A 27,020-nucleotide genomic window follows, 5' to 3' on the forward strand; every position below is an offset into this window, starting at 1 on the left:
ATACATGCATCAAATTGGACCAATAAATGATATAAGTACCAGATTAGAAAAAAAAAAAAAAGAGGTCAAACTCATGTACCAAGTTATGTATTAAACCTATTAAAAACCAATCTTTATTTTTCAGTTTTTTTTTTTTGCCTTCAATCTTTATTTTTTTTATTCTTTTGTCAATTTGTTTTTTCTTACAAATTTGATGAAAGCACGATTTAAAAAAAATTAAAGGGAGATGTAGAATATTTTTAATGAGATGTAATTTATTACTTAGGTAATCCAATAAGATAATTACATGTGAAAAATAATAAAATAAACAAATCATACATGGAATTAAAAAAAATAACTCTTAATTTAAAGAAAATAAACTTAATTATCTAAAAAAAGATTTCAAAATGGATGCATAGGTTTGTTTACTAAAAAGTTTCAAAAAGATAATTAATAAATCAAACCAACTGTGTACATTCATTTTAATTTTTTTTTGTAAATAATTACATTTATTTTCTTTAAGTTAAAGAGTTATTTTTTTAACTCCATGAGTTATTTATTTTATTAATTTTGTCGTGTAATTAGTTTTAGTATCAAATTTTCTTTTCTTCAAAAACATGAATGAAGAAGAAAATTATTCTTTTATTATGGAAAGAATTTGTGGCAAACTTATTCGTTGGAAGGCTAACCTTTTATCACCAGCAGGTCAATTAGTTCTGATTAAATCCACCACTACTACATGCAATGCCACAAGTTACCTGCTACTATTTACTAATCCATAGATCGAATCAATCGGGGGACTGAAAACAAGTCTAGGGGTCTGCTTGTTTACCAGGAAAACATTTTCCGGAAAATGTTTTCCTGATTTTCCAGTGTTTGTTTGCTTGAAAATCACTTACATTGGTAAAACATTTTCAGAAACACGAGAAAATGATAAGGGATTTTGGGGAAAATGTCTTACCGATTTTATTTCTGTAAGACATTTTCCATCTTTCCTCCTCCTTCTATCCTTCTCCTTCTTTATCCAATTGGACCAGTTCCCTTCCTGAAACAAAGCTCAAGGTAACTTTTTTATGCTTTACTCTATATTTCATTCAATTTGTGACCTCTCTCACTCAAATCTTCTTCTTCATTTTTTTTCTTTTGTTGAAGAATCTATTTGGATATTGAATCTGTTTAGATTTTGTATCAGTCTGTTGAAGAGTCTTCTTCTTCTTCTTCTTTTATGCTTTATTTAAAATCTATTTGTTTCTGGGTTTTGCATCATTCAGTTTATGCTTGCTCTTCTATTACCCTAGATTTGTTTTTTTTCTTTGATTTTCTGCTCTTATATAGTATGCCTCTATTTCTATGAAACATAGAGCCTTTCTTTCTTAGTCAGATTCTTTCCTGACTTGAACCAAAGCAATTCTTTCACCTCTCCACGGACACTATCACTAAACCATAGCTACTTTCATCATTGATCTAGTGGCATTCTATCTTTCATTCTGTACGCTAGCTGCTTGCTGCAACATTTAGCATTCTTCTTTTATGGCATTAACAAAAACAAAGCATCGAGAGAGAGAGTAGGCCATTTCCCTATCTGTTCATTTTTTTATTCAATCGAGTCCATAGATATTTGGTAACAAAACACTATCTTCCTTTTCTACTTTGTCTCTTCCAATTTCTTCCATAGATATTTGATGATGCAGTACAATTTTTAGGTGCGGAATATTTGTGTTGTATTGTCAAGTTTCAGTTTGCAGTAAAGGTTAATTTTGGTATCACCTCTTTTGTGCATGACTTTGGTATTCCCTCTTTGATACATCAAACATTTTTTCCTTTGCAAATTTCAAGAGGTTGATTTGAGCAGAATTAAATATATATTTTCCTAGGGGCTCTGCATGTTCACAAATTTGAAACTATGTTGAAATATTTTCTTTACATCTCAATCACTTTTTCCAACTTCATAATCTTGTGTGGTTTGCCCTGCTCATGATGCCCTTTCATTAACCTAGTTAAAAATGGAAGTTGGGGAGTTTTGCTTGCAGATACAGGAACAATAGCTCAGACACTTCGAGTTGACGTGTTGCATAGTTTTACATTCTCGTCGGTATATTATGACATGTGGTTCATTTTTGCAGAGCAATGTGAGCAGAATAAGGCTCGAGTCCTTGTTCACTGCATGTCAGGAAAAAATAGGTTGATTTTTATTTTACTGCTCTATTCTTTTGTTATCCAAGTAGCACACTAAAACAAACATGAGCATGTTGAAGTAGTGTTTTCCTCTTTCTCTTTTATCTTATATTATACAAGAAAGAAAATTCAAATTTGAATGCTGAAAATAGGATTTTGCATATAAACTACGGTGGAAGAACCTAGTTGGACCTCACCCCTAAATCTTTCTCTATAAGATGCCTTACACCCAAGTGTGTTTTTGCAAATAGGAGATTACCTGTTTTGTATGTGTGTAATACCTCATTTTTCTTTTAATTGGGGAGGGGGGATCAACTAGCATTGAGGCAAAAATGCTTAGGTGTGTTTACACTTATTTAAATGGGACAAATTGCTAGTGAGGATGATTATATTCTTTCTAAAAGGTCACCAGCTATTGTAGTAGCTTTCTTGATGAAATCTAAAGGATGGAGGCTTCCACAAAGCTACCAGTGGGTGAAAGAACGGAGACCATCTGTTGATATAAGTCAAGGTATTTACTAGCTTTGACTTGGATTACCTAATATTTATAGAAGCCATTTTATGTTGTTACCTTAGCTGATTGAATTCATTCGCTTAATTTAAAACTTAAGAATGCCACTTGGTATTATTTGGAAGAGGAGTCAGGTCTAGTACTGCTGCCATCACTATAAGGTCAGTATAATTGAAATTTAGTTTAGATATTATACACTTTTGAGGCCGCTGTCCGGGGATATAAGAAATTCGCACTTCAGAATTTGCGTACATGATTGCATGACTCAAGCTAAAATTTAGGTCCAGTAGACATAATAGTTTGTGATGTTTATTCATATGTGAGTTTCACTTTAACATTCTCTAACAGAAGAAAACTTACAAGTTAAAGAGTTTCACTTTAGTTTAGCAATATTTCAATTTCTGCTAATTTATAATTACTTACCTCGCTATAATTTTATAATTTTCAGTCTGGATTAAGATCAAATACAACACAGTCAGGTCAGACATCAACTGCAAGCTCTTCAGTGAAGTTGAAATCACCAAATAGGAAACGCCAAACTGGTGGAGATCCTGTAAGCACACAAGAATCAGTTGCAAATTAGAAGCAAGCGAAGAGCTTTGGTATTTTGTTAGTTTGATATTAGATATTTGATTTGGTTGGTATTAGTACAGAGTTTGTGCTGGTATAGCTACTGTTTTGTTAGTTTGATATTGAATATTGGATATTTTGGTGTTGGTTGATATTGCTATAGGCACTTTGTTATTGTTGGGTTCTTTTTGCTTGTGCAAATGCTAGATGGGTTGATAAAGGCCTATGATATTTCCACTCAATAAAAGACATACAAGGATTAATCTATACTGTTGATCATTGTATTTGTATAATTGACTTATTAGCTCGATGTGAAAATATATGAATTAACACATACTACTGATCATTACTATTGTATAATTGACATATTAGCTCGATTTTATTGCTTTGGTTGTTTTCAATTTATGAAAGTTAATATTTTAGCTTAATAATTGAGTATTATTATATTTTTAATTTGATTTATTTATTTATAAATAAATTATTGTAATATAAGTAAAAATAATTTAAAATATAAATTTTTTAATATATGTAAAAGTAGCTTTTGTAGAAAATATTTTCAGGTAATCTGCCAAACAACAGAAAATATTTTACACAGATTCATCCAAACACCAGAAAAGTAAATCATTTCCATAAAAGTAAATCATTTTCCAGAAAGCATTTAACTGGCAAACAAACGGAGCCTAAAATTCACAGGCTAAATTAGCTGCCAGATCATGGCCCAACATAAAACAAAATTAATTAAGCTTTGTTTGTGACTACTGTATAATCTGGGCCTCCTTTGGGGATGAATTTCTCCCCAAAATAACTTCATCGCTCTTTTCCTTCCTTCACTCACATGGACTTAACATTTGGGATATCTACCCTTTATGTTCAATGGCTTCAGATTCATTAGTACATATCTTTTAGGTCTTGTGATAGACCCAATTAAGCAACGAATAAATAAAAAATAGTGAAAGAAAAGAGGATAAAAAAAATCACGAGTAAAAATAATTTTATTATGATGACAAAAGAACGAAGAGTAGAAAAGATAGAGATAAAAATTAAACCCCAAAACTTGAAAATAAAGAACCTTCAAAACGTAAATACAAAATTTTATTTAACTTAACTTGCAAACAATCTTTTATTTTATTTAAAAGGAAATTGGATCACATGGCTTTAAGATTAAGGATTGCAATAGTATTGTGACACTTTGGAATGATTTATAAGTTTCATAACAATTTCTTCCTTGTTTTCATTTTCCTCACACTGAGGGTTCGAGTAAAAATATAGGCCCGAAATATGGGTTCGGGAAAAACAACGAGGCCCGTTTAAAAAATAGGCCAGGCCTTGGGTAAAACTTTTTTAGCTTGGGCTCGGCTCGGCCCGGCCCAAATTATATACTAAATATATGTGAACAAACTTTAGAAAGAAGATTATTTTTTATTTTAATTAGGTTACAGATATTTATAGGTAGAATTAAGTACAGATAAGGAATCAATCCCTAGAAATCAGTAATTTCCTAAGAATTAGAGATTAATATTAGATCCTACTATACAAGGTAATTCCTAAGATTAAGGCAAGTATTCTGTCCTTAATCTTAGGGATTCTAACACCCCCCTCAAGTTGGAGTGTAGATATTTATCAAACCCAGCTTGCTAATGAGTTCCTTAGACATGTTCCTGTTCAAGCTTTTAGATAGCATGTCTGCAACTTGTTACCTGGTACGTAGGTAGGTGATGCACACTTCCCCTGAGTCAATTTTTTCCTTGACGAAATGGTGATCTATCTCTACAATTCGATCGTGGTGAATCGGGTTATGAGCTATGCTGACAGTTGCTTGGTTGTCACAATACATCTTTATAGGTGTAACACCTCTTACCCGTATCCAACATCGGAATAAGGTTCAAGGTATTACCAGACTTACATCAAAACATTCATACAAAACCAGGCCATAAGATTTCATCCAAATTAAAACTTTTCATACACCTGCATAACATCCCTTATACGGGCCTACCAGACCCAAAACATACATCGGGGGTGGTTCGGGACTAAATCGAGAACTTTGGAAACTTTTGGAAAACTTAGAAAATTTCATCATGAGACAGGGTCACACGCCCGTGTGGCTCGGGACACGCCTGTGTCCTCAACCCATGTAACTATCTGTTTATGACGTCATCACAAAAATAAGGGCACACGATAGTGCCTCTAGGCCGTGTCCCTCACACAGCTGAGACACATGGCTGTGTCACAGCCAGTGTGGCCAATTCGAAACTAAAGTACGTGATGCAGGGGACACAAGGCCCGTGTGGACAATTTTTAGGCTATTTTCCAAGCTAATTGCCATCCTCAATAACAAACTCACATGCTTACTTTTATTGACCATTAACATGGTACATTTGAACATTCAATCATCCACAAACAATACAAGATCATGGTAACCTCATATCATATTTTACATACTTAAAACATCATGCTTAGTCAAGCTCAAATTTACTAATTCTCATGCATCAAAGTTTATAAGATTACTCCTATATCATACATTTAAGCCTTAGTTATCAACACATCATCTCAACTCAATTAAACCATCAAGCATTCACCACCAACAATATAACTCATTAGATACACACAATCACAAGCCTCATCTCCATGACATAGGTACATGCATAATCATATAATCAACATAAGCCACCATTCATGTCTATACACAAATTGAGCTATAAACATTACAGGCCAACACATTTGGCCACATTAGTAATGACATAAATGCAAAAGATAAAGCTCCTATACATACCATAGACCTAAGTATTTGAATACTTATACCCAAAATGGTAACTTGATAGTATGATTGAATCTCCGGCGATCTCCAACCCGAGCTAACTAAATAAACCTATAAGAGATGAAAAGGAAGGGGAGTAAGCTATAAAGCTTAGTAAGTTCATATGAAAATAATAAGCAATTTATTAACTTGCTTCTCAAGGTAATACAACCATATTTGCATTTTTACTTATGTTCAGGTCAAGTTGTTTTCTCGAGTCACAGTCACTAATTTATTTATATCTAGAGCTACGAAACTCCAAATAAAGTTCCACTAATTTTCCTTGAAACTAGACTCACATATATTCTTACCATAATATTTTTAGAATTTTTGGTTTATCCAATAAATACAATTTATTCTCTAAAATCACCCCAGTTTTGCTGCCCAACAGCTTCAACCTTTCATTGCTAAAAATTAATTATCTCAAAGTACGGGACTCGGATAATGTTCCCGTCTATTTTTATTGAAAATAGACTCTTTAGTAATTATAGGAATATAAATTATAACCCATAACTATTTTTTTACAATTTTTAATGATTTTCTCAAATTAGAGCAAGGGATTTCGAAATCGTTCTGACTCTGTCTCACACAACTTCAAATATCTCATAATATGAAATTCTTTTGCTTACACAATTTCTTTTATAATAACCTAGACTCAATAATATGAAATTCTTTTGCTTACACAATTTCTTTTATAATAACCTAGACTCAATAAGCTTCCATTCCATAGTTTATTCAATCTCTAATTCACTTTCTACTATTTTTGTTGTATTTTCAAAGTCGGACTGCTGCTGCTATCCAAAACTGTTTTAGTAAGAAAATGATAATAACTAAATTTCAACCACCTTCCTTTCTTTCAATTAGAAATCCATACATTTATAAACATATATCATTATTCACCAAACTAACACAACATCATTTCACAATGCTCATAGACTTACCATTCATGGATTTCATATTAAGTTGAGTTTCTGTACATACCTGTACCGATTCTTACCATTTCATACATATACATAATGCCGTTGCATCTTCGATGTCTCGCACACTATGTACTATACTTGATACCTCACACGCTAAGTGCTATTCTGGATGTTTTGTACACTAAGTGTCATCATTGATACTGTGCACACTAATTGCCATTTATATATATATAGCCAAAGCTATCTCAAATTGCACACCAAATGCCACTTTTAGCCGAAGCTATTTTGAACCGCACAGTAAGTGCCATTTTAGCCGATAAGTCGTTAATCACAACCATAATCACGTATAGACAATTTATACAATATCAAGCATTAAAAGCATAAATTTAACAATGCTTAATACATATGAACTTACCTCGATCGTCAAAACGTTGAAATGGATAGACTCGTAGAGGCTTAACTTGATCTAATCAATCAAATTCAGCTATTTCAATTCATATTCTATTCATTTTAACTCAATTTCATATTTTGGTAAAATTACTATTTTAACCCCTACACTTTTGACCTCTTTACAAATTAATCCCTAAGCTCGTAAAATGCAAATTTAGTCAATTTCATCATAGCCCAAGCTATCCAAATTTCGTACACGCTCATATCAGCCCATGTTTTTTATTTATTCAAACTTTTACCATACAATTTATTATATTTCACAATGTAGTCCAAAATTGACATTTTTGCTAAAATTCACTTAACAAAACTCAATAATCTACCATCAAAGATGTATTTTCTATCATTAAACATCAAGATACTCAAATATTCAAAAATGGAATCATCCAAATAGTTTAACAATTTTGAAATCGGAGGTACGGGCTAGCTAGAACACAAAGCAGCGATATCAAAAACGTAAAAATTATTAAAAACTGAGACGAAATGAACTTACATGCATGAACAACCATGGCCGAACCTTCAAAGCTTTGAGAACATTATTTTCTTTCTCACATTCGGCTATTGATGAAGATGATAGCATGTAATTTGGCTTTTGTTTTATTTTATTTTATTATAATTACCAAATACCATATTTAACCTTAATATACATTAATAATTTCCATTATACCAAGCCGTGGAATTCCACTATCAACAATTATGAAATAATTACCACTTAAGGACTCCCAATATTTAATTCCATAGCCATTTAATATCTTTAACTTATAGAACACAACTTTTACGCTATGCGCGATTTAGTCCTTTTTGCTTAATTAACTATCAAAACATAAAATTTTTCAACGAAACTTTAATACCATCTTATTGCCACTCTGTAAATATTTATAAAAATATTTACGACTCGGTTTATAGAAACGAGGTCTCGATACCTCATTTTCTAAACCCACTTGACCTTAGGGTCATACCACTTAAACTTAATAAATCGCTTATAAAACAAAAATCACAATATCAAAAACCTTTTTTAAACTCACAATTAACTCATAAATATTAAATATAATATTTACAAACCTAATCGTCGAATTTGGTGGCCTCGAAACTATTGTTTCGATTAACCCTAAAAACGGAGTCTAGTGTAGAGCACTTTTAGTTCTCCCATTAGTTGTTGTATCCAAATTCCTTCGCATATGCCATGGGATCTGCGCTACTGCGTCCTACAACAGGCTGCTTTTACTTTTCCATGTCACAAGATTGTCCTACACATAGCTACAATAACCACTTGTAGAACGTCTGTCATTGACAGACCCTGCCCAGTCTGCATCAGTGTAAATTTCCACACTTCGGCTGGCAGTTTTCTTGAAGTGTAGGCCTTTACCAAGGGTCCCTTTTAGATATCTTAAAATTCTGTAAGTAGCTTCCAAGTGCTTCTCGCTTGGAGCATGTATATATTAGCTGATAACACTCACACCAAAGGCTATGTCTGGACAGGTGTGAGATAGGTAGATGAGTTTTCCTACTAGTCGTTAATATCTCCCCTTGTCAACTTCTTTTCCATCTTTGTTAGTTCCCAATTTAAGATTGAATTCCATGGGAGTTTCGGCTGGTTTAGACCCCAACATCCCAACCTCAGATAATAGATCAAGGATATACTTTCTTTGAGAGATGGAAATCCCTGTTTTAGACCTCACTACTTCAATTCCAAGGAAGTACTTAAGGTTCCCTGAGTCCTTAAGTTCGAATTCAGTACTAAAAAAATCTTTTAGACTTTTAATTTCGCTTGAATTATCCCCAGTTAATATTATATCATTCAAATAAACAATAAGGATGCAGCATTTCTCACCTTTCGAATGCTTGTAAAACATGGTATGATTTGCCTGCCCTTGGGTGTAGCTCCTACTGATCATAGCCTTGGCCAATCGGCTGAACCATGCCCTTGGAGACTGTTTCAGCCTATATAAGGATTTTTTTAATTTGCATACTTGGCCCTTGCTTTCTTCAAACCCGGGTGGGAAATCTATGTACACTTCCTCATTTAGCTCTTCATTAAGGAATGCATTTTTTACATCCAATTGAGTCAAAGACCAGTCCATGTTAACAGCTAGGGATAGAAGAACTCGAATGGTGTTTAGTTTTGTAACCGATACGAACGTCTCGTCGTAGTCTAGGCCATAGGTTTGGGTGAAACCCTTAGCAACAAGTCGAGCTTTGTGTCAATCAATACTGCCATCAGGTTTAAACTTTGTGGTGAAGATCCATTTGCATCCTACAGTCTTCTTCCCACTAGGTAGATCCGAGACTTCTCAAGTTTCATTTGCCTTGAAAGCCCTCATTTCTTCCATCATAGCTTTCCTCCACTCAGTAGATTCAAGAGCCTCTTCTATATTTTTTTGGTGGATAAGTTTCCATAGGACACAAATCGGGAAATACGGTGTTGAGTGTAGCTTCCTGTGCCATTCGAACAGTAATTGGAAGGTAGATGGATGGCGATAGAGGTGAGACTTCTATTTCGGAACAGTCCTTAGTTGAGGATGAACTTGGCATTGCTGTCTCAGCTTCAAGAGGACGCTGTCATTGAGAATAAACTCATAGTTCTGGAGCCTGTTATTACTACCTCTTGGGATCAGATGGCTACCCTATTTTTATTTCTTGCTACACAGGGAAACTACTGTCTAAATCTGGAACTACAATAACACCCTGATTTATAGGCTTGGTAATGGTGGTAGGATCAGGAGGTATAATGAGGAGGGTGTTAAGAGTATCATCTTCATTGAGAGTCTCCACCTAAAGATGAGCTGCTGTAAAGTATGGTTCATTATAAAAAAAAAGTGACATCCCAGAGAGATAAACAATCGATGAAATGTAGATGAATAACACTTATAGCCTTTTTGTGTTGGAGAATAGCCAATGAAAGCACAAGTAAAGGCTCGAGGATCAAGTTTGGATTGATTTGTTTGGTGATTATGGACAAAAGCTTTGCAACCAAAGATTTTGGGTGAAAGATTGGGAACTCAAAATAAGGGAAAAACCTTTTGAAAGATATTTATAGGTGTTTGGAAATTTAGAACCTTTGATGGTAGACGGTTTATAAGATAGTAGGCTGTTAGGACAGCTTCTCTCCACCGGTATTTTGGGACCCCCATGGTGAACATTAGTGCACGAGCCACAGCAAGGAGATGACGATTTTTTCTCTCGAAAATCCTATTTTGTTGAGGGGTGTCAGGACAAGAACTTTGGTGTATGATGCCTTGTTCAGCAAGATAATGACTCAGAACAGAATTAAAATATTCTCTCCCATTGTCAGTACGGAGAGTATGTATGGTAGAGTTAAACTGGGTTCGAATCATTGAATGAAAGTTTTAGAAAACTTTAGGTGTTTCTGATTTTTCTTTAAGAAGGTAAACCCAATAAATCCTAGTGTGGTCATCAATGAAAGTTATGAACCACCTAGCCCTTGTAATATTTTTCACTCGGCTGGCTCCCCATAAGTTACTATGAATTAAAGAGAATGGTTGGGACTGGTTATAGGGTTTCAATGGGTATGGTATAGGGGTGTGTTTGGATAATTAGTAGATTTCACATTTCAAAGAATCAACATTTTTATTTCTAAATAATAGTAGAAGGTGTTTCTTCAAGTACAAGAAGTTCGGATGTCCTAGTCTACGGTGCCATAACATAATTGTATCTTCCTTGGAGATAGATAGAGCTAACCCTTCTTTTCCACTGTCTTTATTCCAAATATAGAGACCTTCATCAACTATAGCAGTGCCAATCGTCTTCCCCGATTTCTGTTCCTGTACCACATAACCAATTGTAGAAAATTCAGCAATGATACTTTCATCCTTAGTTAGTTTACTGATTGAAAGTAAATTACAAGATAGGTTTGGAACATATAACACTTCATCAAGAGAATTTTTTTTTTGTTAATTGTATTTTTCCAACACCAGCCACAGGTGAGTAAGAGCCATCAGCAATATGGATTCGGGATTGATTATGACAAGGTGTATAGGTTTGAAACAAGGTAGAGTTACCTATCATATGATCGGAGGCACCCGAATCGAGTATCCAAGAAGATTGATTGTTAGGTTCAAAAGTACTGTTGAGGGCAGTACCTTGAGTGGCTAGGGATCCTTGAGCAGTGGTAGTGCCTAGTATCTTATGGAGAGCCTCAATTTGATTTTTGGTTAGACGAACATCAAGAGTTTTATCTGCAGCAGTGAATGTGTTAGAGGATACTAGTGTAGCCTTATTATCCTTCTGATTTTTTACCAGATAGCCATGTAGTTTGAAGCATTTTTCCTTTGTATGTCCTATACAGTTACAGTGGCTGCACCATGGCCTGGTTGAGCCTGAATCATTCTCATCACGTGGCTTTTGTAGTTGTGGGCCTTTGGAGATAAAGGCTGAGTTTTTAGTGGGACGGTGACCAGTAGTTGTCATAGTTTTAGATTCTTTTAAATCCCCCAACATGACAAGTTGACGCTTTTCTTCTCTTCTAACTTCTGCAAATACTTCACCAATGGTTGGTAGAAAGGTTCCGCCCATAATTTGACCACAGACCTTATCAAGTTCTCGGTTCAATCCTGTCAGAAACTCATAGAGACATTCATTTTTGAGGTGAGCCATAAACTTAGTGTGTTCCTTACCTTCTCCCCAGTCTGCCTCATAGTACATGTCCAGTTCCTGCCACAAAATTTTCAGGTTATTGTAATACTGAGTTACTTCAAGTGTCCCTTGTCAAATATCCTTCAATTTCAATTTGATCTCAAATACTTGGGAGGCATTTCCAAGATCCGAGTAATTTTATTTGATTGCATCCCACATATCTTTTGTAGTTTTGAAGAAGAGGTAGGTGCAACTAATATGGCCTTCCATTAAATTGATTAACCAAGCCATTACAATCGGGTTGTTGAGTTCCCAGGTGCCATAAGTTGGGTTTGTTGTGGCTGGTCGTGGGAAGTCTCCATTAATATACCCTAGTTTTCCACGACCACGGATCACCATAATGACCGATTGGGACCACTGTAGGAAATTTTTCTCATCTAGCCGATGGTTAGTGATTATAAGAGAGAAATTAAGGTCCCTTTGAGGAGTTCCTTAATTGGTGTTTGGAATCATTTGTGAGGTTTCAATCTCAGATGTAGTTTTGATAGTGTCACTCATGGGAATGAATAAAACAAGAGACGAGAAAGATTGAAGAGAGGGGACGTTTGGAATGAGAGATTAGAGAAGTCGGAATCAAAAAAATTCCGATGGCTCCGATACCATGAACAAACTTTAGAGAGAAGATTATTTTTTAATTTTAATTAGGTTACAGATTTTTATAGGTAAAACTAAGTACAAATAAGGAATCAATCCCTAGAAATCAATAATTTCCTAAGAATTAGAGATTAATATTAGATCCTATTATACAAGGTAATTCTTAGGACTAAGGCAAGTATTCTGTCCTTAATCTTAGGGATTCTAACAATATATATATATATTTATTTTTAATCATATTTAAGTTTTATTTTCAATTTTAATATAACCACTTTTTATTATATTTTCAATTTGTGTATTGTTTTAATAATTGTTTTAGTCTCACTTTTTATTTGTTTCTTGTTTTAATATTTATGTTTTTAAATGTATTTGATTTATTATATTTTAAATTTTTTTATTTAATAAAATAAACTAAAAAAATTAATATGGGTCGAGCTGGGTTTGGCTAGGGCTTAACAATTTTATTTCTAGCCGGGTTTGGACAAATTCTTAGGCCTATATTTCGGGCCAGGCTAGGCCCACGCCTAGACAATAGGCCTAAAATTTTGTCAGGGCCCAGCTCGAACCCTGCCCGGCCCATACACACCTCTAGATCAAGGTAAACATGAACTCAAAATTGTTCTACGAATGTCCCATTGAATCTTCTATTCATTTATTTCCTTCGACATTTGTGACTTTGCAAAAATTTTAAACTCGTCCTTGGATCTTAACTCTACTATTCAACAAACTATTGCAAGTGCATGGAAGTCTTTGCTCTCTCTAATAGCCAAAAATTTGTTGGGTTTCCCAAAATTAACTATAGTTATTCCGACAATGAATATGACATCTTGAAGTTCGGATCCGACAATCAAGTCGGGTGAAAGGCATTAAAATTACAATATAAAAAATAATACTAAAATTTGATAATAATGAAAATTAAAAATAAAAAAGCGAGGGGCATTAATTTTATAATTAAAGTGTTGACCAATAATATATCGCAATATTTTTGTATAAAACAAGTTTAATTGATCAAATTATAAAAAAAAAATCATCTTAACCAAATTACAAATTAAGGACTCCTAGTAATCTAACAAAATAAAAACAAAATAAGGTTGTTAAAAATTTTAAAAAAATAAAGAGATAATAATCTAAAAATATAATTTAAAACATTGAGATCTAATAATTCAAAAAATATATCAAACCAATTTAAAATTAAATAATCCTATTAATTTAAAAAATAGAAAATAAAAATAAGATTGTTACACGGTAAAAAAAATTGATAATTTTTTTAACTTTAAAATTTAAATATTTAACAACTTAAAGCGTTAAAGAGTTAATAATTTTTTTTGGAAAAAAATAAATTTAAAAAATAGAGAATTAATTGTAAAATACTAAAAGTAAAAAAAATATATATTTTAAATATTATAAAGTTATTTATATTTTCTTTTCTCCCATTTTTCCCCTCTAAAAAAATAAAATTAAGGAAAGCAAGAGTCTCAACTCCTTTTTCTTCTCTCTCTTTATAAAAATTACTTATTCAAACAAAAGAAAGGAATCCTCTTTCTCTCGCATTATTTACCTTTCCCTCTTTCTTTTTCAATTTAGACACCGATTGGAATGAAATTCTAGATTTAAAAATCACTTTAATTCAAGTCAATCTTAATATTCATAAGTGTTGAGTTTTAATGTAATTAGATGTGTACATGGGTCAGGCAGGGCCGGGTTGGGCCCTGACAAAATTTTAGGCCCATTTTCTAGGCTTGGGCCCAGTCCGACCCGAAATATGGGCTTAAAAATTTGTCCAGACCCGACCCGAAATAAATTGTTAAGCATGAGTCTAGCCCGGCCCAGCCCATATTAGTTTTTTTAATTTATTTTATTAAATAAAAAAATTTAAAATATAATAAATCAAATACATTTAAAAACATAAAAATAATTATTAAAACAATACACAAATTGAAAATATAATAAAAAGTGGTTATATTAAAATTAAAAATAAAAAATACATATATTTAGTATATAATTCGAGCCAGGCCAAAAAAGTTTTACCCGGGGCCTGGCCGATTTTCTAAACGGGCCTTTTTTTTTTCTAAACCTATATTTTGGGCCTATATTTTTACCCGAACCCTCTAATTTTTCGGACGAACTTTTAGGCTGGGCTAGGTAGCCCGACTCATGCACACCTCTAGACGTAATATATTTTATGCATTTTCAAAATATTTTAGGAATGAATTTCGTAAAAAATTAAAATGCAAGAAAAATTAGACATTGTGTGAGTACCGAATTCATAATGAAAAAGAATTTTTTTTTGAAAAATAATAAAAAAGATAAAAAGACCTCTCTAGTCTTTCTCAATTTCAAAATTGAGTAATTTAGTTCAATTTAAAAATACTAGGGCAATTTAATTCTTATGAATTTTAAAAGTGAGCAATTAAGGATAATTAATCACGACATTAACGTCTTTCGTCAATTGTGCATAATTTTAATTGATATAATAACAAATTTAGCTATTAATATTGACATATTTTGTTAATTTCGTCTTGGTTCTAAAAAAAATCTAAAAATTTAACCTCAATATTTACACATTTATAAGAATATTGTGGGCTAAATTTGTTAAATCATGACCAAATTGATAGAATGTGTAAATAATGAGAGCTAAATTTATTATTATACCTATATAAAATTAATGAAAAAAATTAATATTGTGATTAATTATTCTTAGTCGCCCACTTTCTAAATTGAATTATTTCAATTTTTTAAAATGACTAATTTTTTAATATCAAAATTGAGAGGTATTGGAGTAGTTTTTTTTTTTTCAAAAAAGAGTAATGGGGTAAAAGAATTTATTTTTGTTTTCGCTATAGGCAGTTAAAAGGCTTCAAAAGCACAACAGCAAGCTAAACAAGGTGAATGGACAGGCCTTTCGAATTCATTGTCCATGAACAATTGGAGTGCCCACTTCCTACAGAAATCACCTGATAAACTATTTAAAAACCTGTAGGGATTATAACCTAATCCTCCGGGGACCGAGGCTGCGGGGCTCTTGCCTACACACCAGCTTTATGGTACATGGTACATGGATCATAACCATACGGAAAAAAGAAGAAGAAAGTTCCAATTTTGATGGATGATCTTTAGACTTGTTGCTTGTCATAACAATTTTGAATTTTGATTCAAAGTACTGTATTTCGTGCTGCAAGGGAAATGACAAAGAGCTGTTAAGTCAGTCAGGGAGTAATTGCCCGGTAACAGCAGAGGAGAAAGATATGATATGATATGCCTTTTGTTGATTCTTCAATGTTCATATTCTCTCTGTATCCTCTAACATAGGCAGAGCTCGGTGGGTGTTCTTTCTTCTCAGCTACCCTTGAAAATGCTACCTTTTGAAATCTCACCACTATTGCCTTTGTTAGAATCTTGTAAAACCATCAAACAAGCATTTCAAGTCCATGCTCAAATAATCCTCAATGGCTTCCAACACCATGTCTTCCCCATTAGCAGACTCATCTCTTTCTTTGCCTTTCTGGGTTCCGAAGAGGGCCTTAACTACTCTCAGATTATCTTCTGCCAAATTGAACAACCAAATCAATTCATATACAACACCATGATAAGGGGTTTTTCCCATAGTAAATTCCCTGAAAAAGCACTTGTCTTCTACTCATCCATGCTCCACCAAGTAAACCAATCTCCGAACAACTTCACTTTCCCATTCTTACTCAATTCCTGTGCAAGACTATCTACCCTTAAACCAGGAATTCAAGTTCACAGTCATATCATAAAATTTGGGTTTGACTTGGATCTTTATGTTGGGAATGCTTTGATGCATTTCTATTCGGTTTTCAAACATTTAAATGATGCCCGGATTGTATTTGAAGGAAGTCTTGTTAGAGACCTTGTTTCTTATAATACCATGATAAATGGGTATGGTTTAGTGGGCCGACCAGGGCCTGCTCTGCGTCTGTTTAGAAAAATGCAAGAGTCTGGCATTGTGCCAGATGAGTTCACTTTTGTTGCTTTGTTGTCTGCATTTTCATCATTGGATGATTCTAGGATTGGGAAACAGATTCATGGTTTTGTTTACAGGAACCCCTCTTGTGTTGACTCTAACGGATTGCTTAAGGCTGCTATTCTTGATATGTATGCAAAGTCTGGGTTGATGGATTTGGCTGACAGGGTGTTTAGCTCAATGGCAAGTAATAAAAGCACTGCAGCTTGGAGTTCCATGATATCGGGATATGCTCGACGTGGAGAAACTGCAGCTGCTAGAAGGATGTTTGATCAGATGGACCGACGGGATTTGATTTGTTGGACGGCTATGATTAGTGGTTATTCTCAGTCAGGACAATACAGTGAAGCATTGGAACTTTTTGCACAGATGGAATATTTGGGAATAAGACCAGATGAATGTACTATGGCTGCTGTTCTTTCAGCCTGTGCCGGACTCGGAGCTCTTAGTTTAGGTGAGAGGCTTCATGGTAGGTACATAGGGGGTGAGTTATGCAGCCAAAATATTATCCTTTCGACTGCATTAATCGATATGTATTCAAAAGGTGGAAAGATAGATTCTTCTCTACATATGTTTCACAGGATCCCGAAGGGTTTAAGGACCGTTTCACTTTTCAATTCCATGATCTCTGGTCTGGCTCAGCATGGTCTTGGTAAGTCTGCTTTAGCTGTTTTTAGGGAAATGGAATCAGTAGGGCTGGGACCAGATAGTGTTAGCTTTGTGGCAGTTTTATCCGCTTGCAGCCACAGTGGGCTAATTGAAGAGGGCAAAGAATTATTTAGATCAATGTTGGATGTGTATGGTATTAGACCACATAAGGAACATTATGGTTGCATGGTTGACCTCCTTGGCAGAGATGGTTGCTTGGATGAAGCTTATGATTTAATTCGAAGTATGCCATTTGAGGCCAATTCAGTAATATGGAGAGCTTTATTGGGTGCTTGTAAACTCCATGGAAATGTTAAGATTGGTGAAGTTGCTGCCCAAAAACTTATCGAACTGGAGCCTGATCATGGAGCTCATTACGTTTTGTTGTCCAACATGCTTGCCAATACGAACAAATGGGAACAAGCTGTGAGAGTTCGGAAGTTGATGGAAGATAAGGGCATCCAGAAGCCACCTGGGTGGAGCTATACTGAGTTTCAGGGGACAATTCATTGGTTTTTGGCTAGTGACAAGTCTCACTTGCAAGACAAAAGGATTGAATCCATGCTCCACGATATGGCAATGCAGCTTAAATCTGCCGGGTATGTTCCGAATACCGCACAAGTAGTGTTTGATATTGATGAAGAAGAGAAGGAAACTGTTGTCTCATATCACAGTGAGAAATTGGCATTGGCATTTGGGCTAGTCAACTCCAGTACTGGAGAAACCATAAGAATAATGAAGAACCTTCGTGTTTGCGGAGATTGTCACTCAGCCTTTAAGCTTCTATCTAAAATTTACTGTCGAGAAATCATAGTTAGGGATGCCAGCAGGTTCCACCATTTTAAGAATGGATGTTGCTCTTGTAAGGACTTTTGGTGACCTATCTATTATCGATAACTGTATGAATGGAAGTGTTAACCATAGGCCGCAGAACTGCAGAAGCTGATGGTGTCTCTCACATGAGGTAATCTGATTGTTTGAGGTGGCATATTCCACTTGTTATGTGACGGCTGAATCATTATACAGCTCCGTCTGCTTTGCTTTCAAGATGGAAATGGTAGTTTGACACAGCAAGCCTTGATCCGAGGATTGAGATATTAGACTGCGATGGCTATCCGTCAAACTATGCATCTTGCAGCTACCATTGAAACTTATTCAACATACCTTGTTCGAGAGTGATTCAGCAGTTTCGATTCAAGAACTGAACCGTGTCTTTCCAACTAATCTTTTTGATGAGATTGGACTGCCATTTTCAGGTTTCATTTGCTGCCTCGTTCTAGCCTCATATGCAACATGGTTGCTCATTGTACTGAGGAATTAAGATCTTCCAAACTGTAGTTCTAGAGAATGAAGGGAAAACTGTTGCCATGAGTCAGCATTTTATTCTAAGAAAACTAATAAAATTTTCTCGGATTGTTTGCACATGTATGTTTGACAATTTTGTTGGAAGAGCTGTCCTTAATAAAAAAAATACATTGTACTTGGTCCTAGTAATCTAAGAAAACTGTTGCCATGAGGCAGCACGTTTTCATGTTTTTAAGCAAATCCATTTAAAATGCATGAACAATGACATGTTCAAAGCACAAATTTATGGAATCATTCACCTTTTTATTTCCCCTAAGCTAAATCCAATTCACAACAGGCCAAACTAGTTAACATTAAGAACTCTTCCTTTAACATATCCATATTAAACATACATACATCACTCAAACTCAATTTTGAATTCGAGTAATATTGATCATAATCTAATCTTAGAAATAAATCCATTTCTATCTTGTAATTGATATTTGTAAGATTATGTTGGGAAGTTTCCATAAAATTATCATGGAAACAAAAGGAAAGTAGGGTTGAATTTAGAAAGCTTGAAGGTAAAGCCAATGCCAAATTTTAAAGGTTGAACCCTGAATATTCCCAGCCTCCATTTTCCTTGAACTTTCTCCATATGGTGCCCTTTGGCCAAGAAACATAGCTTTTAGAAACCTGGATTAAGTGTTTGAATTTTGGAGAACACAAGAAACAAATTAGGGGAAGAAAACAACTCTTTTGGCTCTATATCGGTTGTATTTTCTTCATTTTTCACAGAATTTTATAAAAAACAGAATTCTGTATTTTTTAATATTAAAAAATTATTTCAAAATATAGTAAATAAGAGAATTAGGTGTTAAAAAATATATAATTTTGGGATAAATTGTGCTCAATTTGGAAAAAAGAAATTACAATTAATTTTTTTTAAAAGCAATGCTAATTTTAATGAATATTGTAAATAAGTTGATTAGAAACGTATTTGGGAGATTATCAGTTTCCAATATTATTAATGAATGATAATTTTTGCTGTCACCATCATACTTCCACTAAATTTAGGGGCATCCTTTTTAAGCATCAAACCTTAATTCTTGCAAAATATTCCATGCCAAAACCCAAAATCTCCTAATTCAATTTCAAAGTTCAATTTTTTTAGTTTAAAAAATGTTTTATTTATTTTGATCCGCTTTTGTTTCTGCTGTTTATTATTTTTTTGGGGGGTAATTTCTAACAAAATGTCAATGCAAACAAAAGCATGATAACTAGAAAACCCTCTTAGATAAACAACTTGTGGTGTCTAGAAAAGATCCCATCCTTTCGCTCCTTCAACAAAAATTAGAATATCTCTTCAAATTTGTTTTTGTTCTTTATTCTACCAAACCGCCCCCCCAATTAAATAAGGAGGCAAAAAGGAAGAGGAAAGGAGGATTCTGCATCTGCTTTAGAGCTTTCTTTAGCTTGGAAGTCCAAAGAAAGTCCTTTCCTTTAAAAGGTGAAATTTCAATTTTTCGTCGATTCTTACAAAAAAAAAAAGGGCAATGGATACCCTTTCTGCTTAATTTGCCAATGATCCAATGTTTGAACTTTTTTTATTTTCTTTCTGGTTTAATTCTGGGCGTTTCTGTTTAAGTTTTTATAAACCCCATTTGCATATAAAAGTTTCATTTTTGATGTGGCAGTGTGGATATGGAGATCGATAAAGCAATCAGAGAAAGTGATGATAAGAGGCTTAAGACCAAGTACAACAACGCCATCTATGTTATTAAAAGAGCACTTGCTCTTTACTCGTGAGTTCGTTTCCTTTTTCTTTCTGGGTTTTCTTGATTCTTTGTGAAGTTTCTAGCTTTGTAATTAATCGAATTTTCTGTCAACTGGGTTCTGATTGTTTTAACAAAAAGAATATGATTGATTCCTCCGTTTGGTTGTCTACAGAAATTGAGGAAATGAGGACAGTAAATTGTTTAATCTTGATTTTTCCTTTTGAGGAAAATACTTGTTGACCATGTTTAAACTGAGCCAAGAATTGGGAGGTGCCCTTTTTATTTCTCTGGTCTTTGATAGTATTTTTATGTATTATGGTCTCCTACATTTTTCTAGCAAGCAAATGATTGATATTATCATCAATGTATGATTTTGTCCTGTGCCAGTAGAAGTTGTCTCCTTTTGGATGTTTCAATAGCTTCATGGGTTGACTTTTCAGTCCAATATATCTGTCTTGTTTGTAATTAGGAATGCTTTTGATGTTAAACTCGGAGATTTATTCATTTTTAGCTTCATATCAGGACATGTTTTAATTGTGAATCGTTGCTGAGGCAGTATAGCGGAGGAGTACGCGTTTTATTTTTAATTTGATAACATTTGCATAAACGACACTCGTAAGATTCATATAGATGCTTTTGAAATTATTCTGGTTTGTTTCGATCGGATCTGAATTAATGATGGTTGGCATTTTGCTTCCTAATGCATTTTACTTACTTGTCTTTTTTCTTTCTTTGCTGTCCTTGTTGTGCTTGAAAGTATTAGTGTTATGAGAATGCAAATGAGATACAAATAAGGTTTGCTTTTTAACTTCCATTTTGAGCATTCACGTGTTGACTGGAGAGGATGTTGCTTTCTAGATTCCTCTTTTTTATGTGTGTTTGTACGTATACATGTAAGCCGAAAAAAGTGAAGGTGATAGAGTGGACTTGGTAGAACTGGTATAACTGGCTTACTTATGTGGAGTTTCTGGGCACCTCTGTTACAAGGATTAGATTAGCATAAATCTTTTTCCTGTTCTAAACATTTTCCTGAAGCATTTTTGTAAAGTTGGAACAGTTGATACAATCTTACAAATAAGTACGTAGTTCATTGGTAATAATTTTTCTAGGCATTCACTTTTATCATTCATATTAAAAGAAGTATATTATAGGTTGGAGCCATTTTGTAGCCTGTAGTAGAAAGTAGTTTCTTATATTCTTTATGGACCTGCACTGTAACGTTATTTCATTTTTTCTCTTCTTTTTTTGCTAAAAAAGACAAATTTGCTTATGCTTGCAAGTTTTAAAAGTTTTTACTTCTGCAGTATTGAAGAGGTTGCTTTCAGCTTCAATGGAGGAAAGGATTCTACTGTAAGTGTAGCTTACATATATATATATATTTAAAGCAATCCTTCTATTTTTGTGTTGATACCGATATCATCCTTTGATGTTATAGGTTTTGCTGCACCTTCTTAGGGCTGGCTATTTTTTGCATAGAGTGGAACAAAGTTGTTCTAATGGGGTTCAGATAGATTTTCCAATTCGAACAATATATTTTGAGAGCACTTCTGTGTTCCCCGAGATAAATACATTTACCTATGATACATCCAAGACGTAAGAATTTTTTTTTTTATCATTCTATACTTCAGTATATTTGACAGGTTCTGATGCATTGCTGGGTGTTTTTCTATTTCTTCTATGACCAGTTATGGCTTGCAAATGGATATTATCCGCACGGATTTCAAGTCCGGTTTAGAGGCTTTGCTAAAGTCTAAACCAATCAGAGCGATATTTCTTGGTGTCCGAATTGGTGATCCTACTGCGGTAATTTCCAATCATACAATTACATCTGAGCTATATATATATATATTTATATATATCGCTTCATCTTGTAAAATCCTGTTATTTAATTCTTTATGTTAAAAGAAGGCTTAAAAAATCTTGCAGGTAGGCCAAGAGCAGTTCTCCCCTAGCTCACCAGGATGGCCGCCTTTCATGAGAGTAAATCCTATCTTGGACTGGTCATACAGGTCTGTCAATAAATTCTCCTCGTTTCTGATAAATGAAAAGTTCTTTGCAACATACAAAATCTCATGAGACCTAAAAGGGTGGAAAAAATGGAGCAATGTTGCTTAGACTATATTGCTCTTATTCTGTTTTGGTGGGTGAGTGATGTTATTGCATTTTGCATACATTTGTTATGGGATTAATTTGAGTTGTGTGTGGCTTTTGTCAGAGATGTGTGGGCTTTCCTCTTAACCTGCAAGGTCCAATACTGCAGTCTTTATGACCAAGGGTAATGATTCCTCTACCTTGCATGAAATATAAGCTCTATTGCTCTTTTTTTAACACTATCAAACCATTCTCTATTTGATTGTCATCTATATTTGCACAGTTACACTTCAATTGGAAGCATTTATGATACAGTGCCAAATGCATTGCTTTCCATCAGCAGCACCTCCAGCAAAGAGAAATTTAAACCTGCATATTTGCTTCCTGATGGAAGACTAGAAAGGGCTGGGAGAGTTAAAAAGAATTCTCCTCTAGATGGCACTCGTTCTCCTGCTGTCAACAATGGCCTAGACAGTGTGAATTCACACAAAAACAGGATGTTTACTGCCTCAATAATTGGTGTGGGGATGAGATTCTGTAAGTCCTTCGTACCCTTTTATTTTAGGGGGTGGTTGTGGGTTCGGGGGGGGGGGTTGATTCAGTGTTAGTGACTACACATTGTAGATAGAAACTCTCCCTTATTTCCACTTTCTCAACCTTTTTCTTTTTCTTCTCTGTGTACTGTTATTGATGAAATCCTATGGTACTTCTTTTATCTGTTACATAGCTCAGGTTTGGCACTGTTGAGGATCAGTTGGGACCTTCATTGTGCAAAAAGCTCCATTCTATAGGTTGGATGACATCACGAACTACTGTTGTTAGGAATGATGTGAGTTTTCTATCTCTAATTTTCACCTTGATTAAATGAGTTTGCATGGTTTTGCTTAGTCAATGAAATAGCACATATAGGCTAGGCTTCTGAATTTATAATCTGCATTGGCGTCTGATGATAAGCTATTCCTGTACAAGGAAACTTATGTTGAGCTTTTTGGAAAACCATACAATCTCAATTTCCCGAGTGTACCTTACAATTCCATCTTTCTTTTTGACTTTTCTTTAACCAGATAGATTCTGTGGCTGAAGAGGTTGATCGATGTAAATCTGTCAGTGACTTGGTAAACTTTTGACATTTGTTTGAAAAGCTATTTAGTGCTTATTTGTGGTGATGGCATCAGGCAGATAAGGAATGTTGATTTTTAATATCATTGTAGGTATTTTTGTATGGAGGAGTGGGCCCTTTGCATTCTGATGTTACTTCAGCTGGTGTGGCAAAGGCTTTTGGGGTTCGCCTGGTACCTGGTTTTATTTGACTTTTGTCTTAAATCTGCCTCTTTTTTTTTTTTTTTGACAACTGACCTTATGGTTTAATTGTGAGAAATGTCGTATAAATTTGGTTAAGTCACCCTGTTTTATAGGCTCCTGATGAAGAGTTTGAGGAATTTCTAAGGCATCTTATTGGTGACCACTGCACTGGTGATCGAAATGAGGTAAAGTACTTTGAAGGTTGATTTATACCCTAAATATTGCTGGATTTCATTGCACTTGCATTATATCTAGAGATGACATCTCAATATCCCGCTGTTGCCATCCAAGTTTTATTTTGCGGTTGGGAGAATAGTTTTTGGTAAACCAGGGAGAGTTGATGCTGTTTAGATGGAAACTTATACACCCATGACATCCCATTCTTTTTTAAAGCTAGTGCATTCATATAAGGAAACAACAATGTGAGAAGAAAAGCAGGTTTTACCAAAATTCAGCCTAACACTGCCGCTAGTCGTTACTTAGCACATATATTTCTTCATTTGGATTCCGGTAGTTTTTTCCTTTTTTGTATGTGATCTCATCATCAGGTTTTCTTCTCCAGATGGCTCAGTTACCCGAAGGCATCACTGAACTATTGCATCACGAAAAGCTGCCGGTGCCTCTGGTGGGTGTTTACTATAAAACCTTACCACGGAAAGGAACTTGAATCAGTAATTATCTAATGATCCTCTTGTACCAGATCAAATGCTGTAATGTAATTGTACTTTCTGCAACAAATGCTTCCGAGCTGGAAAAGCAGTGGGATTGTCTGATCGAATTGACTGGATCTGATGGCTTCTTAGTGACAATCGAATCATACTCCTCGAAGCGCTTGACGACAAATCTAACAGATGTACATATTACAATCTCTTGCTGTTGTCAATAATAATCTGCTTTCTAGGTTATAGTGTGCTTTCCTTTCGGAGTTGATTTAAAATGGTTTGTTTTCAATATTCTTTTGCTTTTAACATCATTATGTTTGGAAATGCAGGTAGAAACTGCTCAACCCCTATCCAAACTTTGTCTTGAATTTCCAGACCTTTACATTGGTAAGGGATGTCAAAATCATTAAGGTTCTTTCCGAAAATATGATATTTACTTCCATCTTTTGCTGAATATTGCTCTCTTTGTGCGTTGTTAAGGCTGTTTCCGCAGATCTAGACAAGGACCTCTCGTAATTAGCTTTGAGGGCAAGGTACAGGAGAAATATTATGAAGATATAAAGCATTTCTTGTTAAACTTCGTACCATAAAGTTGCTCTCGATTTCACATGATAATGCTTTGCTAATTTGTTTTACAGGATCCATCTAGAGTTCAGGCAGGTGTTGAAGCATTGTGCAAGAAGTTCAATGCAGGGGCATTCTCTGAAGTCAACTAGACAAATACCTGCTGTTCTTTCTTTTGCTTGATAAGCTTCGAAAGCTGAGAAGCTTCTTTGACTGCTGCGACTGTCACACCGAGTTTCAGAGTATAAGTGGTAGATTAGCGCCTTCGGATAGCTGAGAAGGGAGAAGGAAAGGTGAAGATGACATAAGGATTTATTATGTATTGGGGTATATGATCATATGAACATTAATACTACCAGCTGTCACAATGAAAGTGAACTTACTGGTGAAAACCAGAGTGACAGTTTAGGACTATTAACAATTTGTACTTGTTCTCATTACCCAAGATCAAGGAATCTCACACCTCTATTCTCAACCATTTTTCTTGAAAGTATTTATGAAGCATAATGAAAAAAAATTAGAATAAAAAATCAAATATTATTTATGTTCAACTTATATTTGTATTTCAGATATATCCAGGAGGACCAAAGGGAACAATCTTGTTAAATGATGTGATTGTCTTGATAAGTTCGAACCTTCATGGTCTGTGTTAAATCACATGTATTCCACTACATGCTTGGTTTGCCTGAAATATCCTTCCACTTTGGCACCGACCCAGACTTCTCCATTGCCTTTAGCTGACAGATTGCAAACAAAGCCTACTAGCAGTTGCTATATATCGTCCCCATTTACATGTAATAATGTTGAGTCTTTTGGTTAAGAAAATGAAAGATTCTTTGTTTTTGATAAATTAAACATTTTAATACATAATTGCAAGTTAATAAATAGATGTGTAAATGGGTTGAATTGGGTTTAAGCATGATAGTAGCATACCCAAGTCTATTTTGAAATATAACTTAAAATTTTGTCTAACCTTACTCATATAATTTAATATATATATTATTTTTAATTTAATATTTAATAATTTTACATGTAGTCAGTTTAACATATTTTAATGTTTACATTATATAATAAATAATAAGAAAAATTATGGAAATTAAAAAAATATGGAAAATATAACTTAAAATTAGGAAAAATTATATTTTAAAAAAATCAAAGGTGAAAATGAAAAAAAAAACATAATGAAAATCTTGTGTTTTTAAAAAAGAGTTAAAAAATCAAAATTTTTATTCTTTCGTTCTACAGGTTTCAGTTGGTTATTTAAAATTTCAATTCTTAACTTATGTAATGCACAAATGGTTTTGGATTTAACCAGTTGAGAATATTTGATTTGTATGATCATGCATTATTATTTTATTCTAATTTAAACTATATTTATTATTTTCAAAAGAAATAATAGAAAATTTGGGCAAATTACCAATAAAAGTCCCTTTTTTTTTTAAATTTACCGAAATGGGCCAGGTCAGAAATTATTTACCGGAATGGGCCAGTTTTTACAAAACGCGTCCACGTCAGCGCGTTGTCAGAGGAAAAAGCAGGAAAACGCTTCCTCAAGGAAGCGCTTTGCCTACGTGGACAGAAAACGCTTCCTTGAGGGCGCGCTTTCTGTCCACGTAGGCAAAGCGCTTCCTTGAGGAAGCGTTTTCCCCGTGTTTGAACAGTAGCAACGGCTACTTTTTTGACCGTTGGTAACCCCCCAACGGTCCAAAAAAAAAACTATAAAACCCCCCACCCCTTTCATTTTTTTCACACTTAAATCCTTTCAATCTTCAATCTTTCAATATTCTCTCAAATTTCTCTCAAATCTCTCAAATTTCTCTTAAATTTCTCTCAAAACTCTCGCTAATTTTTTCAAAAAAACTCTAATTTTATTTTTTCTAAATTTATTTTTTAAAATAAAAAAAATTTGATCGTGTTAGCAATGGCCGGAGACTAAATTCACTTCGATGATAAACACATATCCGTCGAACAAATGCAAATGGTAAGTGTTAAATTTAATATTTAAATATTATTTAATATTTTTGTCATTTATGCAAATTTAAATAATTTTTATTTTATTATTT

The 27,020-nt window shown here is 34.1% G+C and overlaps 2 protein-coding genes across 2 annotated transcripts; both read left to right on the forward strand.

Annotated features, from left to right (window-relative positions):
- Nucleotides 1–15,503: 15,503 nt before the first annotated feature.
- Nucleotides 15,504–18,698, forward strand: LOC107931215 (pentatricopeptide repeat-containing protein At2g29760, chloroplastic). Its single transcript, XM_016863030.2, has one exon. The coding sequence runs from the start codon at nucleotides 15,996–15,998 to the stop codon at nucleotides 18,153–18,155; it is 2,160 nt and encodes a 719-aa protein (XP_016718519.1). The 5' UTR covers nucleotides 15,504–15,995; the 3' UTR covers nucleotides 18,156–18,698.
- A 979-nt stretch (nucleotides 18,699–19,677) lies between these two features.
- On the forward strand, nucleotides 19,678–25,432 carry LOC107931242 (FAD synthase). Its single transcript, XM_016863074.2, is given in 18 exon segments — nucleotides 19,678–20,070; nucleotides 20,258–20,365; nucleotides 21,643–21,688; nucleotides 21,774–21,931; nucleotides 22,024–22,141; nucleotides 22,265–22,347; nucleotides 22,554–22,613; nucleotides 22,713–22,945; nucleotides 22,948–22,966; nucleotides 23,162–23,258; nucleotides 23,494–23,544; nucleotides 23,641–23,721; nucleotides 23,845–23,916; nucleotides 24,294–24,356; nucleotides 24,432–24,584; nucleotides 24,723–24,780; nucleotides 24,874–24,926; nucleotides 25,032–25,432. Coding segments are annotated over 17 exon segments (1,524 nt in total). The 5' UTR covers nucleotides 19,678–20,070; nucleotides 20,258–20,264; the 3' UTR covers nucleotides 25,110–25,432.
- The last annotated feature ends 1,588 nt before the right edge of the window (nucleotides 25,433–27,020 follow it).

Source organism: Gossypium hirsutum, chromosome A04, assembly GCF_007990345.1.
Source record: "Gossypium hirsutum isolate 1008001.06 chromosome A04, Gossypium_hirsutum_v2.1, whole genome shotgun sequence".
Taxonomy (NCBI): Eukaryota; Viridiplantae; Streptophyta; class Magnoliopsida; order Malvales; family Malvaceae; genus Gossypium; species Gossypium hirsutum.